At 39.3% G+C, this 24615-nt stretch overlaps 1 protein-coding gene across 9 annotated transcripts in view; it reads left to right on the top strand.

The window, feature by feature from the left end:
* ANO10 (anoctamin 10) overlaps positions 1-24615 on the top strand; it is a 139771-nt gene that overhangs the window by 96552 nt on the left and 18604 nt on the right. For 6 of the 9 annotated variants that reach the window (XM_031052508.2, XM_031052507.2, XM_031052503.2 and 3 more), the window contains exons 12-13: positions 4378-4494; positions 6279-7235. The exons of 1 other annotated variant lie outside the window; for it this stretch is intronic. In XM_031052508.2, the coding sequence (XP_030908368.1) occupies positions 4378-4494; positions 6279-6368 (207 nt within the window). In that variant the 3' untranslated portion in view covers positions 6369-7235. Of the gene's footprint in view, positions 1-4377; positions 4495-6278; positions 7236-24615 lie in introns of those variants that run through there. 2 more of the 9 variants (XR_004081104.1, XM_005152855.3) reach the window with 1 other exon arrangement.

The raw sequence follows: 24615 nt of genomic DNA, 5'->3' as shown, positions 1-24615 counted from the left end.
GCTAAGGCTTTCCAAGAGGAGGACTAAGTTTCAGAAGTAGGACTGGCTTGCCTTGCTTGCCTTCCGACCAGTCTTGTAGAGCTCTTTTGCAAACAGAAGAAGAGTACAGAAATATGTAAGGGCAGAAGAGACCAGCTTCCTCACTGAAGATGGCATTTGCAGTGTTTTACTTTCGTTTTTGCTTTGCTTAACCTGTTGCTTTTGCAATTACATTCTGGAAACATGAGCACAGAATCTGTTTCCTTAAAGATTATCTTGACTTTTTTTTTTTTTTTAACTTCCATGTTGTCTTCTGTGCTGGTCTTATGCTCAGGAGTGCTGGTCTGGCATAGGCTTTTTTATTTTCAATAGTGGTAGTATATGAAGTAATCGTAGTATTTAGAATAAATTTATTTCTTTCAAAAAAAAACAGTAGTCTTGAGACATAAAGCCAAAATTTAACTGGAAAGAAGGGTGTCTCAGTGCTGCTAGAGGCCAGTGCTGCTAATGTATGTGTAACTAATAAAACAATTCGCTATTCTCATGCTCTAGCTTAATACTTGTTTTCATGATTGAATTATACCTCAAAACTGCATATTAAAGCCTGGTATCTTTTTCAGTGTATGTTTGTATTTGTGAGGTTTTATAGTGGATTCATAATAAAAATACAGACCAGGGTTTTTGCACTAATTAAAACCGTTTCAGAAGTGTAAATAAATGTAAGAAGTATCTGCAAGCTGTCATTCATCTCTTCAGACAGATGAATTTAGTATATATCACATCCTGCCACTCCCAGGAAGGAAAAATTGTGCTTCAGATAAGACCCAGATTTAGCAAATGACATGACCCTTATTTCTTAACATATTCTAAGCCTGAGCTTAAATGTTTTTTTTCTGACCATAAATAAACACTTATAGATATGTTTATAACTAAACGTAAGCTTAAGTACTCTGTTGAGTGGGGCTAGATTTCACAGCAGAACAGCTGTTATAGAAATCAAATTAGCTGCTCAGAATTCTAGGTACTTAACCCTCATTTGCATTTTCTGTTTTAGAAAAGATGAGGTTGGGGACCCACTGCTGCAAAACACAGCTGCTGCTTCCACTCTTGTTGGTGGATTTGTACAACAGAATAGTTCTGGCTCTCTAAGCACATGGCAAAAGACCACAAAGAGCTTGATGGCGCTGCATTTATCAAGGAGGGGAGACTTACTGCTGTTTCTGTCTGCCCACTTGGCAGATTGCAGAATAGGAGGGGACTTTGCTGTTGGCATTGGAGAGCTTACAGCTTGTGTGACTGTTATCCTGGGTTTTGCTCACAGTGAAATAGTCCTCTTGTAATCGTGAAGGGAATGTTCTTGAAAACAGCACTGCTGTTTAACAGTTGTAATTAGAAACAGTGGTTGGGTTTGTAACTGATTTAACAAAAAAAAGAGCGAAGTAACCCACCCCTCTCTCCCCCCTCAAAAAAAAAAGCCCTGAACCAAACAACCAAAAAGAAAACCCCAGGAACAAAACCCAACTCTATGAAGAAATTCTAGTACTGGACAAATATATTTGCACTACTTGTGGTGAAAATTTGGATAAGGTTTCATATTTTCTTTTTAGAATGCATACATACTAGTGTTAATGTAGCTTTATGAAAGAGAATTTTGCTGTCTCTTCTGTTGATTTATACTGTACTCTTAGGACATTTCTACTTTTGAAAGCAGATGTCTCCTTTTTGAGGATCACAGGAATTATACTAAAACAAATCAGTGTGGAATATGGATGTAGTAATGAATTTATCTCCCTGGTTTTTCCTTCAGATTCTCTTGAATAACTACTTGCATTTCCTTAGTCAAATGGCAATTACAAAATGTGGTGTAAACTGTTAACAAAATTAGGTAATTTTTCTTTTTAAGAAGCTTTATGAACCATATAACCCACATTCATCGCTTCTGCCAGCTACCTTCCCAATTTCATTAATATTACTCCTAATTTGCAAATAGAAACAGCTGGAGAAGTTGTCCAAGGAAGGCTGTTGCTGTTATGTCTTTTTTTGTTTTAGGTTCACTGGGAACTTAGAGGTAGAATTGAACTGAATTTGCAGTCTGTCAAGTTCAGTGTGGTTTTGGGTCACAGTGTGTTTGTACACAGTGACATCCCATACAGTTCTGAGCACTTTATGACCGATAAAGCTGTGTTTTGATGGGATGGAAAAGAATATTAAAAGTAATTCTGAGAGACAAACCCAAGGTCTGCCTAACCCAGTCATTTATTTTTACAGTGCTCCATAGTGGGTGCCTGTGTAAGAACATAACAGTAGGGCAAGCAAAAGCAGTGGCTCCCCATCTGTACTGTGAACTTTCAAGTCCTGTCCGGCTTTAAGGCTTTTTGAATTGGAGGTTCTGCCATTGTGTTTAAGGCTGTATCTTTGTGTTTACGGGCTATGAGTGGTGTTAACATGAAAACTGCCCTTCTAAATCTATTTTAGAAAACCAGTGTTTCCTAGGATTAACTGCAACATTTTTGTTTGGTTTATTTCTGGTTGCCCTAGATGTCTCTTCTGTTCCTTCCTCACTCCTATAAAAAATGAGAAAAACCTAGTCAGTCTCTTTTCTCCATAATATTATGTATGTTTCCCTTAAATTATTTTACTTTATTTTCTTAAAAATTGTTTGGATTTGGAACTACTTTAAAATATTTTGGGGAAGTTAATAACTCAGCTGATGCTTGTTACCTATTTCTAGCATAAACGAACAGTGTTTGCTATAATTTTTTTTTTTTTGCCAGAAAAGTTCCTTAGTAGCAGAAACTTGAATTGAGTGGGGAAAAATATTTGTGTAAGTGGGAGAATGTTTTACTGTTGAAATAATTTTTAGTGATGTGATATGACCCGTATGCTATTTGTATCATAAACCTCTTAATCTGTGTTCAGGTTTTCATGGATGGTGTATTAGCGTTGCATTAACTTTCAGCCTTTCTTTGACCTTTTCAAATAAAGTGTTATTCATTGCACTAACAATTGGTTTCCTAGACCTACTAACCATTTTTCTGTAATACATGTTTAAAAATGGTTACCTGTAGGGTTCTTTGTTATTGTTCCTTTCTTATTACTGTTATCTGATTTCTTACTGTAACTTTTATGTATTGAAATGGGCTTATTTAGAATTTCATTAGCACTCATGTGAAGTTTGTAGGTTTTTTGCTACCTGCTTGCTCACAGAATTCCCAAAGCTCAGGGATTTTGGTCTTTTATATTGTTACTCATGTGCCCAAGCGCATCAAGATCATTTAGTCCAGCAAAATATATTTCAGAAAGGAGCACTGATCCATTTCATTTTATTAAAAAATCAGGAACATTTGGATTAGCTTGGACATGCAATCTAAGTTGAAGCATGTCTATGAGTATTGTTGTGTCAGTAGAATTTAAACACGTTCTTGAAGTTAGCCATATATATTTAAATGTTGCCTTGTATTGGTCAGGGTTTTCTCATCTAGGAGCAAGTTCTGCCTGCAGACATGCAGCATACTGATAGCTTAGACCTTGATAGAATAAGGTTTAACGACTCCTGTTTAGATAATGGTTAGAGTTGATATAAACAAAGAAATAAAACCAGTGAGCTGTCAGTTTGGCACTTAGTTTTGGTGAGATGAGGGGAATGTGTAAGTGAAATTTAAAAACTGATCAGTGACTTGGCTCAACAGAACTTCATGTTTGTTTTATATAAAATTTTAATCTTTTGTAATAAATTATGACTAATTTTGCATCTTACACATGCACTGTTTCTCTCTTTCCTGGAAGGTTTCTGTTCATGAGTGTGCCACTTCTTTAAAGATAGTATTTTATTTTGTCCTCTTCTGAGGCTTTCTTAGGGGAGCTTTTAGGTTTCAGTAACTTCTCTAATGCAGAAATTCTGTGTTTGTTCATATTTTTTACAATGTGCTTATTTCATTTGTATCATTCCAAATGTATACGTGTGTATGCATGTGTATGCGTGCCTATGTTGTTATAATTGCATCTGATTACATGCATGTGTTACATGTGTATATATATATATATATACATACACATACATATATTTTACTGGGAAACTATTTTACTATGAAACTGTATGTGCTTGGTGCCATAATTCCACTTCTATGCACAAGTAAAATGTTCTAAAAGCTATTATTTTATCTGGAATCACAAATAAAATTAGAAATGTATAGTACATAGTAAAAATAGAATTACTGTAAAAATAAGCCAAACCATGGAGTAGCTGAGGTTTCATATGATTATAGTATGCTATGTTGTACATGCCATAAGAAATAATTGTTTATACCTCTACTACTAAAATTTGGAAAGACTATTATGCTGTTCTCTCAATGCTTAAAACTGTACAGAACAATATTTTTCTTTTTACTTTTTTTCCAGCACTTGCTATTGGCAATAAAGTTTACCATCACATTTGTAATTCAGGATAAACCAAGAGATATCCAGATAAAACTAGCTAAATTGGAATTTGAATCTCTAGAGGCTCTCAAACGACAGGTAAGAGCAACTGACATATAGAACTATGAAAAGCTTTGGTGGCCTGGAGGAAAGACAACCTAGGGGGATTCTGTGTTGGATTTAGGTGGATAAATAGGTAAATCCCAGGATTTTGAAATTCCTGTTACACTGTATTAAGATTAGCTAACTAAAGCTGTTCCACCTCTGCCTCACAGTTTCCAGTGGCAGAGCTGGGGTGGTGAGTCATTGGTAGCAGTGTACAGCATAGGGTATTAAATAAATAGAAAACAATGCTGGTTTACTTGTACACATTGGGTTGTAAACTGTAGCATTTCAGGTACTGCTTCATTTTCTGTTAACCCATCACTGCTTAAGAAGTGGAGTGGAGAGCTGTAAGTTTTAACAGATTCACTTGTCCTTTCAACCCACCAGTTTATGTGAACCAAAGCCAGAAAAATGGTCTTCCTTTTCAGACAGCATGAAAGTCTTGGTATAGCTAGTAATGCAGCAACTTGTAATGTCTTTTGTCCTTGTGTGTGCAAACATACTTTGTTTATACTGTCACATCTAAAGGACATCCTTTCATCCCCTGGAGGTGTCTGTTGGATTTCCTTCATTACTGAAATGTCATCACAAATAAACAGTTAACTTGGCTCTAATATAGGTAGAAACTGTAAACAGGCTGAACATGTTTGAAATAATAGTGTTGGGAACTAAGTGTGTATGAGGGCATAGTAATGTTGCCTTATTTTACTTTCCATATACAATTGTCTCATTTTATTGCATAAGTAAGGTATATTTTACAGTATACTTAATAAGCATTCCAAAGCTATGTAGTAAAATAAGGAACTAGATTTTTCTACTGAAAATTTGTTTGGACAAATGATTCCATAGAAAGTGGTAGAGATCATAAGAGATGAAGAATCATATGGAATTAGCTTCAGTAGGAGACAAATTCACAGAGCAGGTTTTGCTATGGCAGCGTTCTTTAGGAGTTTCTGACTGTACCATGCTAGATAGGATTTCTAAGGTAGCTTAGACATCAGAAAAAAACATCCAAAACCAGCACTGACTGGTGCACCTATCGTTAGCTCAGATATTTTTACATTGTAAGTCATGGTTTTATGTGAACATACTCTCTGTGTGCTCCACATGCAGATGTGTGAACTCCTCTATACCGATTTTTATGTAGGCTGGGAGGTTACTTTATAAAACATCTACCGTAGCTACATGTGAGAAAATGAGCTGTTCATTTTGGACAAACTGAGCCTGTAAACAATACACTGCCTTTTATAGTTAAAAACCCCCAGTTCTGTGTGAGACACTAGGGCATCACTAGTGAAGTCAGTACTGTCTGTCGCAATCAGCCATAACAAAACCCAAATTACAGTTGAATCTAATGCCTCATAGTTTTGTTTTGCCTTTCTCTAGATGTTGATGTGGAGTTACCAGGAGCTGGTTGTGGATCTCATTTATTTTTTAGATAAAATTAAAAGAGACAGGATTACATTTCTATTTCAGTTGTTAATTCTTTTCAGTTTGTAGACAGGCAGAGCTAGGTCATCCACTGGAACCTTAAGGTCAAGTGAATATAGTCACCTTTGGTTATAATGTGCGAACTGAAATATATATGGAATCTTTCAATATGAGTGTGCATGTCAGCAGTTAGCACTTTATCTCCTATTCTTGCACCTGTGTGTCCCCTACAGTCGTATGTACCTGGTTCCCAGTTTTCAGGGTTGTTTTATTAATTCAGTGGTGAAAAGTTAGTCTGAATTTTAGTAAGAACCAGAAGTATAGCAGTTCTTCCCTAATACTTCCAGGCTTCCTACAGGATCCAGGAAGAACACGTCTGGTTTTCAGGTGCCTTGGTAGGTACTTCATACACAAGTGTCTACTGTCATTTTTTTTAGATTTCCTCTGGTTGATATGGTGCTATGTATCCCATAGATGTGTAGAGAATTGGGCTTTTTTTTCTGGTGCCTTGGTTTTTTGAGTGAAGATCAGCATTTAAAATTAATACATTGACTGTAAAAAGACTTAAGCATTTGTTTTAGAAGCACGTTTTCTAGTTCTTGTTACTGAGAATCATGGTAATTTATATTGTATATCTTGCTTTCAAGCAGAAAACAGCAACAAAATCCCCCAAAGCAACTGTTAAAAAACAGTCATAAAAGTCTGAGGCAAATATGTTGAGAGATCATATTATGGAGAAACTGATTTATATACCTTTGTGCAAGTATGCATTGCATTCCTCTCTTGATGCTATCCAGACAGGTATGCCATTGTGTTTACCGTATGAGCTTTTAGAGTATTGTTGTCTTGGGATGTGTCAACCTCCAAGATGCCAAAATAGATTATTATGCTCCTTATATAGTGCAGGGGCAGAAAATCTCCTCATACACAGATGTATTGATTATGCTTGAGATCCTTAACTTTAGACAGTGTGAGCACCTTTACATTTTCATTAATGCTAAACTAATTGCTTTTTGACCTGGTGCAGTGGGACTGTAACTATTCTGTGTTCAATCCATTTGAAAACTGTGTTAGCGTTTATTCAAAAGGGATTTTAGGAAATGCAATGTCTCAGCTCCCTAATAGATATGAACAGTCACCATTAGAGGTTGTTAAAACTTCCAATATAGTGGAAAATGCCATAATAATAAAAAAATAAATTTATATTGGCATGTCAGTCTTGAAGTTCTCAAACTTTAGGAAAAGTTTTTAGGAAGTTCTGAAATGTTTCTTTGAATAATTTCTTTACATAGTTTGTTGAAAGGGTGTGGACTGTTGAATGAGTTGTAATAATTCAATCTATTTTGAAAACACTTTGTTAAAATACATTCAAAGTATCATAATAAATGTTTGTTGACATAACTCCAGACAAAATGCTTTAATGTTTCTGAATGCAAATTGGGGAATATGCGACATCTGTAGACTTTGCTTCACATTTCCCTTGATGTCTTTCAGGGTTAGAGGAGGCTGGGTAGACTATCTGGGGGAAGGGGAGCAGGAAGTAAATGAATGTTAACTCTGTAAGAGGGCTAAAGAGAATATGGATCAGGATTTTTGAAAGAAGAACAGGAGTAATTCCATTCACACTCATTAAAGCGTTGTCAGTTCTTGGCCACCTGGATGCTTGGGCAACTAGAAGTTGGTACTGTCTGCTACTAGGGTGATGGACCCTTTTCTGGTTAACATCATGATCCTTCTGGGAAAGTAGCTAGCTAAAAAGTGGGGTGAATTACCGAAGACTCCCCTTGTTTCTTTGCAGTACTCTCCTGTGTTGCATCTGTTTCTTGCAAGTGCAGAAGCATGCCTTGCCCTTTGGTCTAGTTCTTATTTTAAGGAAGAGAGGCCAAGCAGAAATGTGCCTGAAAGCAGCAAGGAAACAGTTAATTTTTCAGTGGTTCAGGAATTACCATAGGCATGGGCAAGGGCTAATGCAGGGAAGGTAATGTGAGAACACTGTCTAGCATTTTTGGGGCAGTGACAGTGAAAGCTACACTGATAAACATTTTAGCTTCTGGACAGATCAAAGCTTAATGAATAGACAAAAGGCCCTTGTGGCTGGAGATGGGTCAGCAGTCTATGCTTGTAAAAGGTCTAAGTTCCAGAAACACAAGGCAACCACAGATTAAGTAGCACAACTTGCATTTTCTGGAATAGATTACAGTCATGTTTTCAGTTATTAAGATATCTTCCCAGTATTACCTTCAACAAATTCATGCCCTTTTTTTTTTTTTTGGCTCTGAAACTAGACCCAGGGAAAGCAAATGAGAGACAAATAGGGAGAAAATAATTCTTCATGCAGTTATTTTCTGTGCATGAAATACAGAGAGTATCAACTCCAGTGTGACGCATAACTAGTAGCCATTTTTCAAGGAAAAATAAGATTTTAAACAGTGGGGAATGACTTACCTTTTCACAAAGTGCAACACCTAGACAGCATCAGTATTAGCTCTGTTGTAAAAATGCTTGTGTTCCACCAGAAGAAGACTCCAGAGAAATAATATGCTCATTGACTAAGGGCCCAGCAACGGATTCACAGTTATCATCCTTTCTAAACTGCCAGTAATAAAAAAAGTCAAGCCTATTGAACATCAGCCATGAAAATATTCCTCCTTTATCCTCTCTGACATCTTAAAAGTAAGATAAAGCAACGTAGTCAATCAGTCTGGGACAAGTGGAAAAAGACCTTTTGATCTTTCATACAGTATCTCTCATGGTGGTTGTACCATCTACATACAATTGCTTGGTGGCTGTGGTATAGTCTGAATATCCAAAAACAGTTGCTTCAATTGCTTTAGTATGAGATCTGAGTGTTTCTAAGTCAGTAGTGCTCCTTCATAATGGTTTCCAGCAGAATAAGAAATTTTCCAAAGCAAAGATAGGTGTAGCATTCACAAGGATTTCTCTAGCAATGTCATCCATTTCCTGAAAACAGATCTTATGTGTCTCAGTTCCCTCTCTGTAAAACACAAGAAATGAAGACTGATCTGTGCATCATCTTCATTGATTAAAAGCTTCTTCAAAACATGATAGTATGTTGCTCAGCTTTAAGAAAGGCATGGCATGGCAAGACAGGGACAGAAGGAGGCCAATGTCTGTTTGTCCAGGTGTAGTCGTGTGGAAAGTTTAAACTCTTCCTCTTTCTGCAGGTATCCTGGCATGTAAAAGTTCCACTTCAAGTAATTTCAGTGCTTTAACATTGCAATTCACTGCACGGCCGCAGCTCTAACAATTTTGAAGTTTTCTGTTTTCTGACTGCAGTGGCTATACTTCGCCATTTCCCCATGTGTACTACCCACTACCACTGATCACATCCTTTCCAGAAGGAGTTCACTAAGTTTGAGAGTGCTGGCCCATCCGGCCTCTGTCCTGTTAGAGTGCTTAGCTTCTATGAGAACAGCTTTCTGTAGCTCAGTCAAAGCAAAGAGATACTGCTAACTTAAGGGTCTTCTGCACTGGGTGACATTCATGATTGCTCCTTGTACCTCGTCAAGATGATGTTCTTGCAGAGATTTTTCTATATACTAACATTGATGTGCGTCGTGGAATATGATTCTGGGTATGATGGGCCACCATAGCTGCTTGAACTGTCAGTGAGCCTTAGACATTTCCCTTTTTTGGTGGGGGAAGGAAGAGAACAGCATCTTTTTTTTTTTTTTAAAAAAACTATTTAACACTGGGAGAGCAAGAGTTGTTGGTTCTTAACATCCTGTGTGATTATCTTGTGAAATGGGAACCAGCATGGCTTCACTGAGGGGAAATCCTGCCTGACTATTTTGGTGGCCTTCTATGACGGGGCTACGGAAACAATGGACAGGGGTGAAGCAGTTGATGTCATCTACCTGGACTTGTGCAAAGCATTCAACACTGTCCCACATGACATTCTTGTCTCTAAATTGGAGTGTCATCAATTTGATAGGTGGACCACTCGGTGGATAAAGAACTGGCTGGATGGCCGCACGCAAAGAGTTGTGGTCAGTGGTTCAATGTCTGACTGAAGAACAGTAACGAGTGGTGTCCCTCAGGGATCAGTGTTGGGACCAGTCTTGTTTAACATCTTTGTCGGTGACATGGACAATGGAATTGAGTGCGCCCTCAGCAAGTTTGCCAATGACACCAAGCTGTGTGGTTCTGTTGATACGCTAGAGGAAAGGAATGCCATCCAGAGGGACCTTGACACACTTGTGAGGTGGGCTGATGCCAACCTCATGAAGTTTAACCATGCCAAGTGCAAGGTCCTACACCTGGGTCAGTGCAATCTCAGGCACAGCTACAGGTTGGGCAAAAAGGAAATTCATGGTAGTCCTGCAGAGAAGGACTTGGGGATATTAGTCAATGAGAGAATGAACATGAGCCAGCAGTGTGTGCTTACAGCCCAGAAAGCCAACTGTATTCTGGGCTGCATCAAAATAAGCATGACCAGCAGGTCAAAGGAGGTGATCCTGCCCCTCTACTCTGCTCTCGTGAGACCTCACTTGGAGTATTGTGTGCAGTTCTGGCGTCCTCAACATAAAAAGGACATGGAGCTGTTAGACCTCATAGCAGCCTTCCAGTATCTAAAGGGGGCCTACAGGGATGCTGGTGAGGGACTATCCATTAGGGACTGTAGTGACAGGACAATGGGTAACGGGTTGAAATTTAAACAGCAGAGGTTTAGACTGGGTATAAGGAAGAAATTCTTTACTGTTAGGGTGGTGAGGTACTGGAATGGGTTGCCCAGGGAGGTTGTGGATGCTCCATCCCTGGCAGTGTTCAAGACCAGGTTGGATGAAGCCTTGGGTGATATGGTTTAGTGTGAGGTGTCCCTGCCCATGGCAGGGGGGTTGGAACTAGATGATCTTAAGGTCCTTTCCAACCCTAGCTATTCTATGATCTCTTTTAACAGTCTTTCAGAACAGGAGAGACAATGTGCAATGTTAGATTGTTACCTGCTGATGACACCACGGAACTCGTTCTTTCAGAGCTCATCTGGTTTCATCAAAGTTCATTCTTTGCTGGGATGATGATCAGAGAGAAATCAGGGCCATTTGCGGATGACCTGAAGACATCTATTTGGTGGGCTGTGAAAGCGCTATATAGCAGACAATAGCATGTAACTGAGTTCATTGACTGTTTTCCCCTAAAATGAAATCCCCTTGAGTTACACATTGGACTTAGCCATATTCCCACATTATCCACGAAGTGTATCTGCATCCCTGAGCAAAAGCAATCCAATGAGTGGGTTTGTCTTTACCTGAAGCAGGAATAAGCCAGACTGGCTTTCCCAGTGTCGTGGTTTAAACCAAGTCCACACACAGCTCATTCACTCCCCCCCTCCTCCTCCAACTCCCGGAGAGTTAGGAAGGAGAACCCAAAGAATGTAGTGCCCATGGGTTGAGATAAGCACAGTTTAATAGCTAAGGTATAACACAAATCACTCCTGCTACTACTACTACAAACAATAATGATAAAGCCAATAACAAGTGAAGAGAATACAACACCTCACCAGCCACCGACCCATAACTCACCCCACCCTGCCTGACCGAGCACTGACAGATACCTCCTCCATTCCCCAGAGCTCCAGCCCTTCCGGGTTTCTCTCGGTTACATCCCAGCCATGACGTGCTATGGTATGGAATACCTCTTTGGCTAGCCTGGTTCAGGTGTCCTGTCTCTCCTTCCTTCCGGCCTCCCCCCCTCCCTGGCAGAGCATGAGGCTCAGAAAAGGCCTTGGACAAAACCAAACATTTGAGCAGTAACTCAAAACATATCAGCAGCCATTCCCAGGCTGAAAGTCAAAACACAGCACTGCACCAGCTACCAAGAAGGAGAAAAAATGACTGCTACTGCTCAAACCAGGATACCCAGCAAATTCTTTATGTGCATCACAGGAACTTTGTTCCCCTCTGCAATATGTAAAAGTTCTGATTTGGCTGGGCCAGCCCTGTTGGCAGATCCTCTGGTGTTGACTAACTAGGTGGCTTTTGGTAAGCTTGTATCCTAATGTTTGAAAGCCCCACCACCCACTGCTCTCAGTGTAGTTTTTAAGAGCCCATTGTCCCATTCAGTTTTCCCAGAGGCTGGTGCAAGGTAGGGGGTGTGATATATTCACTCAATGCCATGCTCTTTGGCCCAAGTGTCTATAAGGTTGTTCCGAAAATGAGTCCCATTGTCTGACTCAGTTCTCTGTGGGGTGCCATGTTGCTACAAGATTTGTTTCTCAAGGCCCAGGATAGTGTTCTGGGCAGTGGCATGGGGCACAGCGCATGTTTCCAGCCATCCGGTGGTTGCTTCCACCATGGTAAACACATGGTGCTTGCCTTGATGGGTTGGTGGGAGTGTGATATAGTCAATCTGCCAGGCCTTCCCATATTTATACTGGATACATGGAGCCTTTGGACCTGTCACAGTGGGGTGCTTTTGCTGGTTTCAGCCTCCAGCACAGTCAACTCTTGGGATCCTCCTGTCACTCCAGAAATATAAATGGGTTCCACCCCTTGATAACTTAATGGCATCAGGGTGCACTGTGCCTTATACTTCGGTGGGACTGATGATCCACACAGTCCAGTAAATCCGATTGTCTCTTATCTCCTCCTGGATGGAGGCAGGGCCCCTCTAATAGTGATCCCAATGCTGGTCACTTACATTTTGTAGAAAAGAATTAGTCTTCTTTGTCACAGGAGGTGAAGTAAAATCAGCTCTTCCATTCCATCTGGGAGCCTGCTCACCAGAGACTGAAGCCACAGCTGTCATGGGATGATCAGCCTTGATCTTTGTTCTCCTCTTCGATTCATGCACCTGTTCCTCCAGAACTGAAGTAGGTTTTCCATCCCACTTCGTCATGTCTTCTTCATGATCCTACAGGTAAAACCATAGGTGGCATGTGGTGCGTACCTCCTGTATCTCCTCTCTGGAGCAGTAGGATACCTTTTGTTAATAGTTGAGACGTGGGCTGGTACATGTGGGAAGCTGCGTAGATCAGATAGATCATCTCTCAATTGATGGAAGGGGTGAGATTGTCTTCTAACTCTCAAATCACTTAATCCACTGTTGATGGTACTACATCATGCCAAGTTATTGATGCCAGTGAGTGGGCATATGATGGTTGGTGTGCTCCGTGTAAATTTCAGCCACATGGGTCATGTACATTTGACTTATCCAGATCTACAGATGCATTCCCAGCATCCAGGCTATGATGGGTCATCTCTACAATTGCTGATTCCCTCAGAAACTGGATGCCTTTCTCTGGCATGGTCCAGTTGGCTGAACAACTCATAACATTGTCCTTGTATGGAAACCTTTCTTTCACAGCTGCCAAGAGCCGCCTCCAAAGGCTGAGGGACTGTTTTACTTTTGCAATTCCTTTGTCAATTCTCCTTTCCCTAGCAAGTGATTCCAGCTGCTTAGCTTCCCTACCTTATAGTTCATGACTGTGGGCCCCATTGTCCCAGCATTGGAACAACCAGGTGATGATGTGCTTCCCTGGTCGAGGGGTGAAATCTTTTTGCATATTCTGTAGCTCAGTTGAGGTCCAGGGTCAAGAAGTCACCTCTTATTTTTCCTCTGATCCATATAATAACTCTTGTTCAGATGTTGTCCTGTGTAGTAAGTGCATTGGTTCTTAATCTTTCTTCACTGTACAGGTTGCTTTTTGTGCCTCTTGTATGCTTTTCCCCTAGTGTACTGGGGCAACCAATATTGGCATGAATTGGTCCTTCGGTTTAGCTGTGGTGATTATCACTGTGGTTGGAGTGTCTGCAGTGTCTGCCACCAGGGTTGGTGTAGCCGCTGTGCTTGGGGGTTGAGTAGTGCCAGCAGCTGCGTTGTCTGGTGTAGTCAGAGTTTCAGTCGCTGGTGTACTTGTCACTGGGGTTGGTGTAGCTGCTGTACTTGGAGTTTGAGTAGCTGTGCTGTTTGTTGCTTTCCCATCAGATCCAGAGACATCTTTTTTCCTTTGAAGGTGCTGGATAGCGTTGAACAAGGCTCTGTAAGTGTAGCCCAAGCCCCGTTGCCATGATTTTTCCCTCTCTGGTATGACCAGGACTACAACACACCTCATTTAAGTGTTTTACTAGTTTTTCCAGATTCTGCACTTGTTCAGTGGTGAAGTTCCAAAGCACTGGAGGGGCCCGCTGGCCTAGATACTTGCCCATACTGTCCCACACACACACTACCACTCATGATTGTCCAGCCTCGGTGCCGTGGTTTAAACCCAGCCATGCAGCTCGTTCACTCACTCCCTCCCTTCCTCCCCCAACTCCCGGAGAGATGGGGAGGAGAATGAAAAGAATGTAGCTCTCACGGGTTGAGATAATAACAGTTTAATAATTAGGGTATAACACAAATCCCTACTGCTGCTACCAACAATAATAATAATAATAATGATAAAGGAAATAACAAGTGAAGAGAATACAACACCTCACCACCCACCGACCCATAACTCACCCCACCCTGCCCAACTGAGCACTGACTGATACCTATCCAACCCCGCAGTGCACTATCCCTTCCGGGTAACTGTGTTACATCCTGGGCATGACATGCTGTGATATGAAATACCTCTTTGGTCAGTTTGGGTCACTTGTCCTGTCTCTGCTTCCTCCTGGCTTCCCCTTCTCCCTGGCAGAGCATGAGGCTCAGAAAGTCCTTGGTCAGTCTAAACATTTGAGCAGTAACTAAAAACATTGCTGTTATCAGTGCTGTTCCCAGGCCGAAAGTGAAAAACACAGCACTGCACCAGCTACTAAGAAGGAGAAAAACTGACTGCTACTGCTGAACCCAGGACACTCGCGAAAAATCTCTTGGTACTCCTATATCGTCATCTAACACTGACCCAAACTTGACTCTGCTTATCTTTCAGGATCAGATGAATTGGTGGTGGGTAAAACACACTCTTGTATGTGTGCTAACATGCTGATAATCCATCACAATCAGCAGGCAGGTCTTGAGGGTATTCAGAAGACCATTCAGAACCTTCAGAACTCTCAAATAATGCTGTAAATAGTCTGGTGGGGGAGCTGGGGATGTAAGGGAATGTCTCCTTCATAGCTTGACTACCTGAGGAGGGAAAAAAAAGATCTGTAATTGCTAAACACTTCCATTGTATACCTCCCAAAGTATAGAGGTGATGACCACACTGGGAACGCAACCTAGATCAATTTCCTGATCTATTATATTACAAGTCATTACCATAAAGTACAGCGAAACAAGAATCTTAGCCCAAGCTCCCCAGCCAATAAACACTAAAACAGCAAATACTGAATGATGAAACTCTGATATCAACAACTTTGAAAACCAATAAATCAGCACTGTGACAAGTGACTATTAATCTGAAACAATGAATGCTTATCACAAATACATTTAGGCATACTATGTTCAGATTTGTCATTATCTCAACCCTTCATGCCCCACATTGGGCATCACAAAGAATTCTCATGGTTTAAGCGCAGCTGGTAACTCGGAACCATGCAACTCCTCACTCCCTCTCCCCCGTTCTTCCTCTCCCCACTCCTGGAGGGATGGGGAGGAGAATGGAAAGAATGCAACTCCCACAGGCTGAGGGAACAGTCCAGTAACTAATGTATAACACAAAACCACTGCTGCTACCACCAATAATAATAATGATAAAGGGAATAACAAGGGAAGAGAATACAACCACTCACGAACCTGCTGACCAATACGCACCCCAGTTCGAGCAGCAGTCTGGCCTTGTGGGTAACTGCCCCCCAGTTTATATACTGGGCATCATATGCTGTGGTATGGAATACCTCTGGCTAGTTTGGGTCAGGTGTCCTGTCTCTGCTTCCTCCTGGCTTCTCCTCCTCCCTGGCAGAGCATGAGGCTCAGAAAGTCCTTGGTCAGAGTAAACATTACTTGGCAACAACTAAAACCATTGGTGTTATCAATGTTGTTTCCAGGCTGAAAGTCAAAAACACAGCCCTGCACCAGCTACTAAGAAGGAGAAAAATGACTGCTACTGCTGAACCCAGGACAGTAGCACGTGTGTTTTTTTATGCTAGAGTAGTCCTTATGCAGGTATTTTTCAGACTTTCGTCGTAGACCATTGCTTTTTGCACTCTGTGTCTAATTCTGTACCTTCCCAAGTGTCTAAAGAGTTTATGTCTAAAGAGAATTCTGTACCTTCCCCAGTGTCTAAAGATTCTAAAGAGAAAACATATTGAGAGGGGTGATTTTCAAAGCAAGACAGAAATTAGCACTTGTTATGTTCGTACTGTATTATTTTTCCTATTTTTCATTTTGTGGTGTTATCTGAACATAGAAGTTTAAAAGGTGAAGTATTTTAATGAGTAGGCCACAGCTTTTTTACTATTACAGATATGTACAAATAAGCCAGTTGTAGAGTGTCACCAGTGTATACATGGGTACAGAACATTTTCACTTAATTCACAAGAGACAGCAAAATCTCTCAGTACAGTTAAAGACTGTGTTGCAGAGTTAAGAGAGGAAACATTCTCTAGACAGTTTCATCTATCCCCTACTGAATTCACTCCCAGTACCATCTTTTCGGATGCTTTCTGCTGCAACTATAACTTGAGATTCAGTCTGATAAGGGATCTTTTATTGCAGAGATCATTCCCTTGACCATCACAGACTGGGATGACCCTATCCTGCATGGCTTGGATCCCTGTCACACTAGCAGTGACAATTTGTGGAGTTGGCTCTCCAGCTACTGTTCTGCATCCTTGCATCTGGTTGTAGTTTAGGATACATGGAATTGATGCTCTTTCTTTTTCTAAAGCTAGACAGAAAAAGACTGCATTGGAGGAGGTTTCAGGCTTTGAATGCCTCCCATCTCCTGTGTCTTACTCGGGCACCTGCCTGGCAGGCACTGTGACTGATTGACTCTTAGTCAAATTAGTATCCCCTAGAAGTCACTGAGGTCCCACAAGCCGAGCAACATATGTCAGCATTTGGGTTTTGGTTTGGGGTTTTTGTGCCACTCATTTTCTAGAACAGATTATCAATTCATGTTTCATTTACATTCTTGTAATTTTTGCATGAATTTGGCAGTTTACTTTTGTCCACTTTCTCTCTCTTGCTGCTGCTCAATATTTGTGATAATTCACAAATTTGAATGTAATAAAATTTGTTTTGGGGAAAACCTTCCAAGTGAACAGATGGATGTGAAGCAGCTTGGTCCAACAAAGGTGGTTTTATTTGTTTTAACTCCAGTGCGTTAGAAGGCTTCTGCAAACCCTACACATGATCATCTGTATTAGCTGAAAAGCAGTCATGTCTGACATAGGGTCTGTATTGTATCAGAATACTCACCAGTCACTTGTTCATAAATAATTAGCAAATATGTGTTCTTTGTTAACACCCATTCTCTAAGACTTGCAATATGTAAAATATAAGGAACTTTGCTAAAGTATCTTAAATAATACTGTCCTTTACCAATATTCAGACTGATATCTAGACTATATTTAAACATGACCTAGAGTTTGTGATTGGTTAGAGGTCATCCAGCCCAGCACCCTCATGTTGGCCTAGCTGATATAGCTAAAGCTGCTTGTGGACTAGAAAAGGTCATATTTTTAAGATAAATGCTTCCTCCAGTTTGACACTGTCAGAGAGGTTTTTAGGTTTTCCTCCTATTTGCTTTGGAAGGTTAAAATAATCAAAACTAATTCTTTGTTTTCTGAGACACACTGAACTGTGTGAGTCTTCTCTTTGTGGAAACATTCTATGTATATGTAACAACAGAAAGACCTACCTTCGTCACTAGTAGAGATGTAGGCCCTCTAACTCCAAATCAAATATACATGTGTGGCAGGACAGCACCAGAAAAATTTACTCTGTGTATTTCATTGATATTCTAAATGAGGAAAGTAATATTTTCACTAATTATTGTACAATCATGGTGCAAATATATTGTTCAGTGATGGGCGCCTCTTGGCTGAAATAAAACTGATAAATGACAAGGGACTGCTGAAGCTTTGAACCCTTAACAGAGCATGGCAGGATCTCCAGTGTTTGAGAAAGGAGCATGTAAAGGGGAAGGAAAACTGAGTCTTATATTCTCCCCATGCCAGATCATACAACAGAACCATGACCTTTTGTTAAGTCAGCTAGAATCAGGTGTGGGGTATCAGTCAGAAAGAAGTTTTAAATTGTTTTCTCTCCCTTTCATGTATATGCTCCACCAGAGCAACCTGCTAACTTCCTTAGGAGGGACTGGTAGCACTTGTATTTCCAAAGGAACTTGGTTTTGGTCTTTCCTAATCTGGTATAAAAGATTAGGAAATCAGAAAGGAGCTGTGATACCATACCAACAATGCAGAAGATGAATATGGCAGGTCTGCAGCAGTTAAGCTTTGGTAGGTTTTCTGGCTAATGCACATGAAAGATGTGTGTGGGAAGGAATATGTACCTACCAGAGGTACATTTATAAGTGTTTTGTCCCAGTATCAGCAGTTCTTTTAATACAGGTACAAATGATTCCCTTGAGTTATGTGCCAGTCTGAACCAGCAGTTTGTAACCTTTGTTAACATAATATAGGGGAGATTATTTACTGACATGAGTCTCATAAGACAAATTGAGCCTAATTTATAGTCTTACAATAGTCTTATTTAGCCTGTCAAGAGAAGGGCTGAAAGATGCCTTGTCGTGTAGGTATATGTTTACTAGTGCATGGAAGGATAGTGGGAGACCTTTTAACTTCTTGTTAAAAACATAATTGTGGCCTAGTGGCTGAAATTAGATGTTGCATAGAGGAGGCACAATTTTGTATCTGTAAAAATAGGTGAATGTTGGTCCAGATTAGAAATAGAGTATATCGAGAACAAAACAATTTTTTATCAAAGATGGTATGCCATGCCACCTCTAATAGCAGCCACAATAAGATGTCTGTGAAAGAGCAGGAAAACATGGCAACTAGGTACTGTGCTTCTTCCTAAAACTCTCTTACTTTCCAGTAATTTTTAGCTCTGATTTTTCTAAACCAGATTCAGTTTCTTTGTATTTAATAATCTCCAGTGATTTTCTATTCCATAGTGATGTACTGTCTCCTTTTAACCATTTTGAGCTTTAGCGTCTACAGTGTCCTTCGTTAAGAAGTGCTACAGCTCATTATTATTGGTACTAAGAACATGGGTTAATAATTTTCAGATATCTTAATATATTCTAACCAGGTTTTAGTGGAAAGTCTTTAGCTTTTACACATGGGACGAGGTATTCGGCTGAACTGTCATGGAGGTCCTTTTGGCTTCTGAAACCTGAATTTGAGATTCCATAATTTTGTTTTACAACAATGGCTTTGTGGAAAACATGATGGCCTGATTTGCTTTTAGCTTATTAATGATACTTGCAAATTTGCTTGAAGAAAATTAGTATAATCAAGTTATGTGCTTTATGGCTTCTAGCTAACTTCTTTTTTAACTCTGTTTGTGTATAGGTGTAATGTGAGTTGGTGCAGAGTCCTCTTTCTTGGAGGCCAAGTTAACATTTTGCTAACACAGTGAAAGCCATACTGATTACCAGATTCGGAAAAATTCAAGTTGGCAAGGTTCCTGTAGTTTCTGGTCTTCCACTGAGGAATGGTACATGAACCAACTTACCTAATCTGTTCTTTGCCACTATAGCAGAGATACTAGGCGCTGAGCGTAGTATCCTGTCCTTTTTTCATGGAAAATTATTTAATCTGCCAAAACCTGAGAAGTCTGGTAACTGTAAGTTTGTAGTTGTCATTAGATGAGCTATGCAAGAGTTGCCAGTGGTTGATCTTATGGCCTGTGTGTGTTTGAAGTATGTTGGTGTTTATACTGAAACATAACAAGTGACATTGTTTAGTTTCTTAAAATAGCTAAGATTATTTCTAGCACTTGGGACTGAGACACTTAAAAGTCCATCTTCCAAACTTAGTTAACATTATAGAAGAAGGAAATACTGCATTGATGAGGAATAGGTTTATATAAGTATAAATCTAAAGTAAGCAATTTGTAATGAGCAATGCTGGCTTTCTTACCAGAGGCATCTATGTGTGAAGTGTCAAGCATTTGTTTCATGACAGAAGTGCTCAGAAATACTAAGAGGTTGAATCTTTCTGCTGTTTGGGATGCCCTGTGTTTCAAGGTTACTTTGCTTAGGGGAGTTCTGCCCAGCATCAGAACTGTAATGCACGGCCAGGTTTCTGCAGCCCCTCCTTTCTGCCTAACAGCTGAGTTACATCGTTCATTTGTAACTGCTGTATGCCTTTATTTATTTTCTTAAAGACAGCTTTATAGTCACAATACACATGTTTTTTTTTTAATTTCAGTTGAATATAGGCAGCTGCTTTCCTTGGAGTAGATGCATTTAAAAGTTACAGTTCTCGTGCATTGCGTGCATAACATTTTCCAGCAAACGTTCATCATAATGGGGAGCTTTGAGGGCAAAAGTGTTGCACTAAGATAAATATTTGAGAGTCTGCTTTAATGCCCAAAGCCTCTTATCTTTTTTAGGTCAAACTATCTTGTATCCTCTGACTGTTTCTAGGCATGCTACTGCTAAATGCTACTTTCAAAATTCAATTGTAAGATATCAAGGATATCTTACAATCAAGGTTCCAACTTCAACGACAAGAACAAGACAGTGTTTCTTACAGCTGGCACTGAAGAAGAATACTAGTTGAATTGCACTTAGAATATTACTCATGCTTTTTGTATTCTGCCAGTGTCAATATAATAATACTGGTGCAAAATGAGGATGCTCCATTACAACAGTGTGCTAGGGGTTAAAATCTTTAATCTTTGTTGTTCAAGTCATTTACATTTTTAGTTTTCTGAAAAATTTTATTTTAAAAATGCTGTTGCCTGCAAGCCATAAATAATTAGAAGCAAACATAGTCTTAAAAAGAAAAAAGGCATTTTGTACTTTGTAACTGTCCTAGAAAAGGCAAATAGACCTAATTTTCTTAAGAGCAAAAAAACCTTAGCTTTTGCATTGATATCAGCCAAGAAGAACAATGCAATTGATAGAATTTTTGGTTTTGTTTTTTTTTTTTTCACAAGGTATTTTCCAAAGTTGTAGCTTTGTTAAATAAATGAGTAACACGCAACAAATTTCCTTTCCCTTTTTCCTCAGCAAATGCCCTCAGCTCGTATTTGCCATCCATTCGGCTAAGGATTGCATTATAGAGGACTGAGGAGAAACATTTGTAAAAACAGGGGTTTCTTCTGCTGTGAAACAGTGGCTGTAGTGTGTGCCACTAAAGTTATGTTTACTGGCAGGGGATATATGTGAAAATATCCAAAAAAACAGAGACCTCATCTGTTTCTGCTGGTAGCTGGTGTGATGCCATTAGTGTCTGTAATCTAGGGAGTGCAGGGGGTGAGGAAGGATTGCTAGTAGTTTTTAAATTATCTCCTCAAAAGCTGGATAGCAAGAGAGAGAGAGAGGGGAAGAGCTGTCAGATAGTCAATGCTTTTTATACATATCTTAGATCAGTTGGAAGAACACTAGGACCAAAATAATTCCTATCTGCTTGTTTCTTTGTTTATGCCTTTAGGTCTTTCTATTTTCACTTTTTGTATTGTTTCCTACATTATCATAATCACTGTCTTACACTGAAGGACAGTATACAATTGAGTTTCCTGCAGTGTTATGTAAGAATGATGTAGTTCACCAAGGGCAGTGCAAAAAAAACCCCAGAGGCATACTGTTGTCTGAGAAGAGCATTGCAAGCATACAGTTTCTGTTCTGATCTTAAGAACCTTTGCACCTGCACCAAGTATAAAATTAGCAATTGGAAATTTGACTTCAGATTGACTGAATCCCTTGAAATGAGCACACTAGAGAGCAGTCTTTGTTTCCAAGACAACAATCAGCCATGTTCCTAAGAACACACAGGGTGTTTAAATGACAAGGTTGGCTTCAGAGCACATCTTTCTAAATGTAAATTCTACATTCAGTCAAAATCTCTGGAACCACAAAACTTTCATAATGTGGAATGCAGCTCTCAATACATCCTTACTCAGTCATAAGAAGACTACAAAAGACAGAAGACACTCCTACAAAATACATTACTTTCCAACACTATATTCTAAGTATGTTACAGTTACATTTCCAATTTGTCATTGTGACTGTTATAGGAGACAAATGGTTATATTTATAGCTAAGTTCATGTAATACTTTCTGTTACATTAAGCTACAATATTAGAATGATAGCAAAAATTAGGCTATTTTGGAGGATGTGGTAAAAAAAAATGTTATTTTGCCAGATCTAATCATAGTGAGATCTAATGAAGAGCTCTTAGCCCTGAAGTAACACATGATTGTGATGGCTTGTTAATGCCTGATCATGGATTTATGAAATGTTCTTTATACAGCAGAAGTGATTTCTTTTCAGAAAATTCTTTACAGATGCTCAACAGAGTGCTTTTCCATATCTGTGTGGCAACATTAAAGAATGATGATTCTGTGAGGAGAAGCATGCTAGCAAGGAAACAGTGATGGCATTTCTTCTACAAAACGGTGGGAGTTAGCTCCCATGTCTGAGTGCTGAATAGATTGTCAGACTTCTAAAAGGCAGAAGTTCATTTCATGCAAATGAACAGTTAGATGAAGAAAATTATAATAAAGTCAAAGATTGTTTTAAGAGTGATGTTTATGGTGGTGGGTTTTTTTAATGGAAGAGAGGGTTGGATGAGTGGAGGCATGACATGGAGACAGGAATTTGGTGTTGAGACAGATTTCCCATTTGTGAATGATTCTTTGCTCTCTAGTTACATGTTTTATTTAATGAATGTGCAGTTTTAAATTTTAACACATTTTGGAGATTTGTCTAGCTTACTTGTGAACTGAAGAGTAGATTTGGAAAATAATCATCTTGAGGCAGTACTGTTGGTGAGAAGCGATTTGCTGAATAATGTAAGTACTTCTGCAAATCCTTGGGGACAGACTTCTTAAATTACAGTTTCTAATTCCATGGAAATATATTAACTTGAAATTGTAACCTATTTAATTCTCTCTATGCAGAAAAGATTGCTTCATTTTGGAGGTTTATCGATCAGCAGATATACTTCTCTGAGAGCTATCACTGTAACAGTTTTGAAAGCCTCAGTTATTTTCTAAAATATAGGTATTAAAACCTGTGTAGCTTTCCTGTTGAGTCTAAATGGTGAAATATACAAATCTGTTTCACTTCATTACTTTTTGCGAGAGTCAAGAAGCATGGAAGTCTTCAGCTGGAGTTATCAGACCAGCTCCATTAGATCTGAGAGCCTCCCACTCTGAAGAGATCTAGCCCAGAGGGGTTTTTTAGTGATGTTTGGTGCTTAGAATGCCCAGTATTTTGAAAGACCTCAAACTTAATGCAGCATGAATTAGCAATACCAAAATGGAGACTAAAGGTTTGTTAATGATTGTGAAGTGCAGCTGAAATTGAGAAGTAGTGAACTGAAGGGAACTTGTCAAACCACAGTTTTGTTCCTTGTGCTCTGGCTCGTTATTCCAGGTTGTACTTTAATAGAGTTCTGGGGGTTGTTCACCCCAGAAGTCCTACCTCAGTCTGTGGTAAGTTAGATGATGTTCAGTGCGGGAGGTTGCTTTACCTAAACTTACCTTTATTTGCATTTCTAATTATTTATTTTTTTATATTTATTAATATGTATTTATTTTTATTTATTTGCATTTCATGTTAGTGGCAAGGTATTTTCTTCTTTGCTTAGAACCTAACCACTATTTCTTGATTTACATGCTGTTATTCAGGGTATACAGGTCCTCTCTACACAGTGTAAAGCACAATCTATACTCAAGCAGTGTAGATTCAGATCTGTTTCATCTGCAAATAAGTGGGAGTCATACATAAGGCTTGTATCAGGAACATTGTAATTATACTCGCTACTTTCTGTTTCTCTGTTGCCTACTTAGTGTATTCTGAGATGTGAAGAAGGTAGAGATTTTGCAGATATAATGTATGATAATGTAATAAAAAGCTGAAGTGGGTTAGAAATGGTGGTGGATTAAGTGTCTAATTTCCACTGTCTTTCACTACAAATTGTCTTGCCTTTAGAAATTTTTGAAAAGTTGACCTTACATTCGTTTCAGTTGCCAAATACAAAACTGAATTGACAATCTTTAACCTTAAGTAACTTTTGTCAGACTGGCTAAGACTAATATTTAGGTGTACATGCTCCATAACAACTGTGCAATCCAGATGTTACTGCAAACAAGTAAAAGCTAGTTGCTTGATCTGGCAAGTGAAGTACTGTTTCTTAGACATTGCTAGTCAGCAGAGAAGAACTTGCAGTGGTGTCAGCAGAGACAATGTATGTTTTTGCTTTCTTAAGACTCTCTCTTTTATGCTGTAATTGTTTGTAAATGTGTTTGCACTATAAATCTTGTTTTATTAGGAGTTTCCTCTGTTATGTATGTTGTACAATAGGATTGTTTGCACTATAAGGAATTCAGCAAAAATACCAGATTACTTTTATATCCTGGGAGGCAAGATTCCATAGTAATTTGGATTCTGGTGAAGCAGCTAGATATTTAATACACTCTTCTAAAATATTTTCATGAGATGCGTGTCTTCATTGACCTGTTTGGTGTTCATCAGATGCTGCATATGATGGAAAAAGTGGTTTGATACATGTAAGTGTTAAGGCACAGTATTATTTACTGGGGTATGTTATCACTGGAATGCACAGTAAATTCAAAATAGCATGAAATGCATG

This window comes from Melopsittacus undulatus, chromosome 1, assembly GCF_012275295.1.
Source record: "Melopsittacus undulatus isolate bMelUnd1 chromosome 1, bMelUnd1.mat.Z, whole genome shotgun sequence".
NCBI lineage: Eukaryota > Metazoa > Chordata > Aves > Psittaciformes > Psittaculidae > Melopsittacus > Melopsittacus undulatus.
Note: the sequence above shows the minus strand (reverse complement) of the source record. Positions and strands in the feature narration are given on the sequence as shown.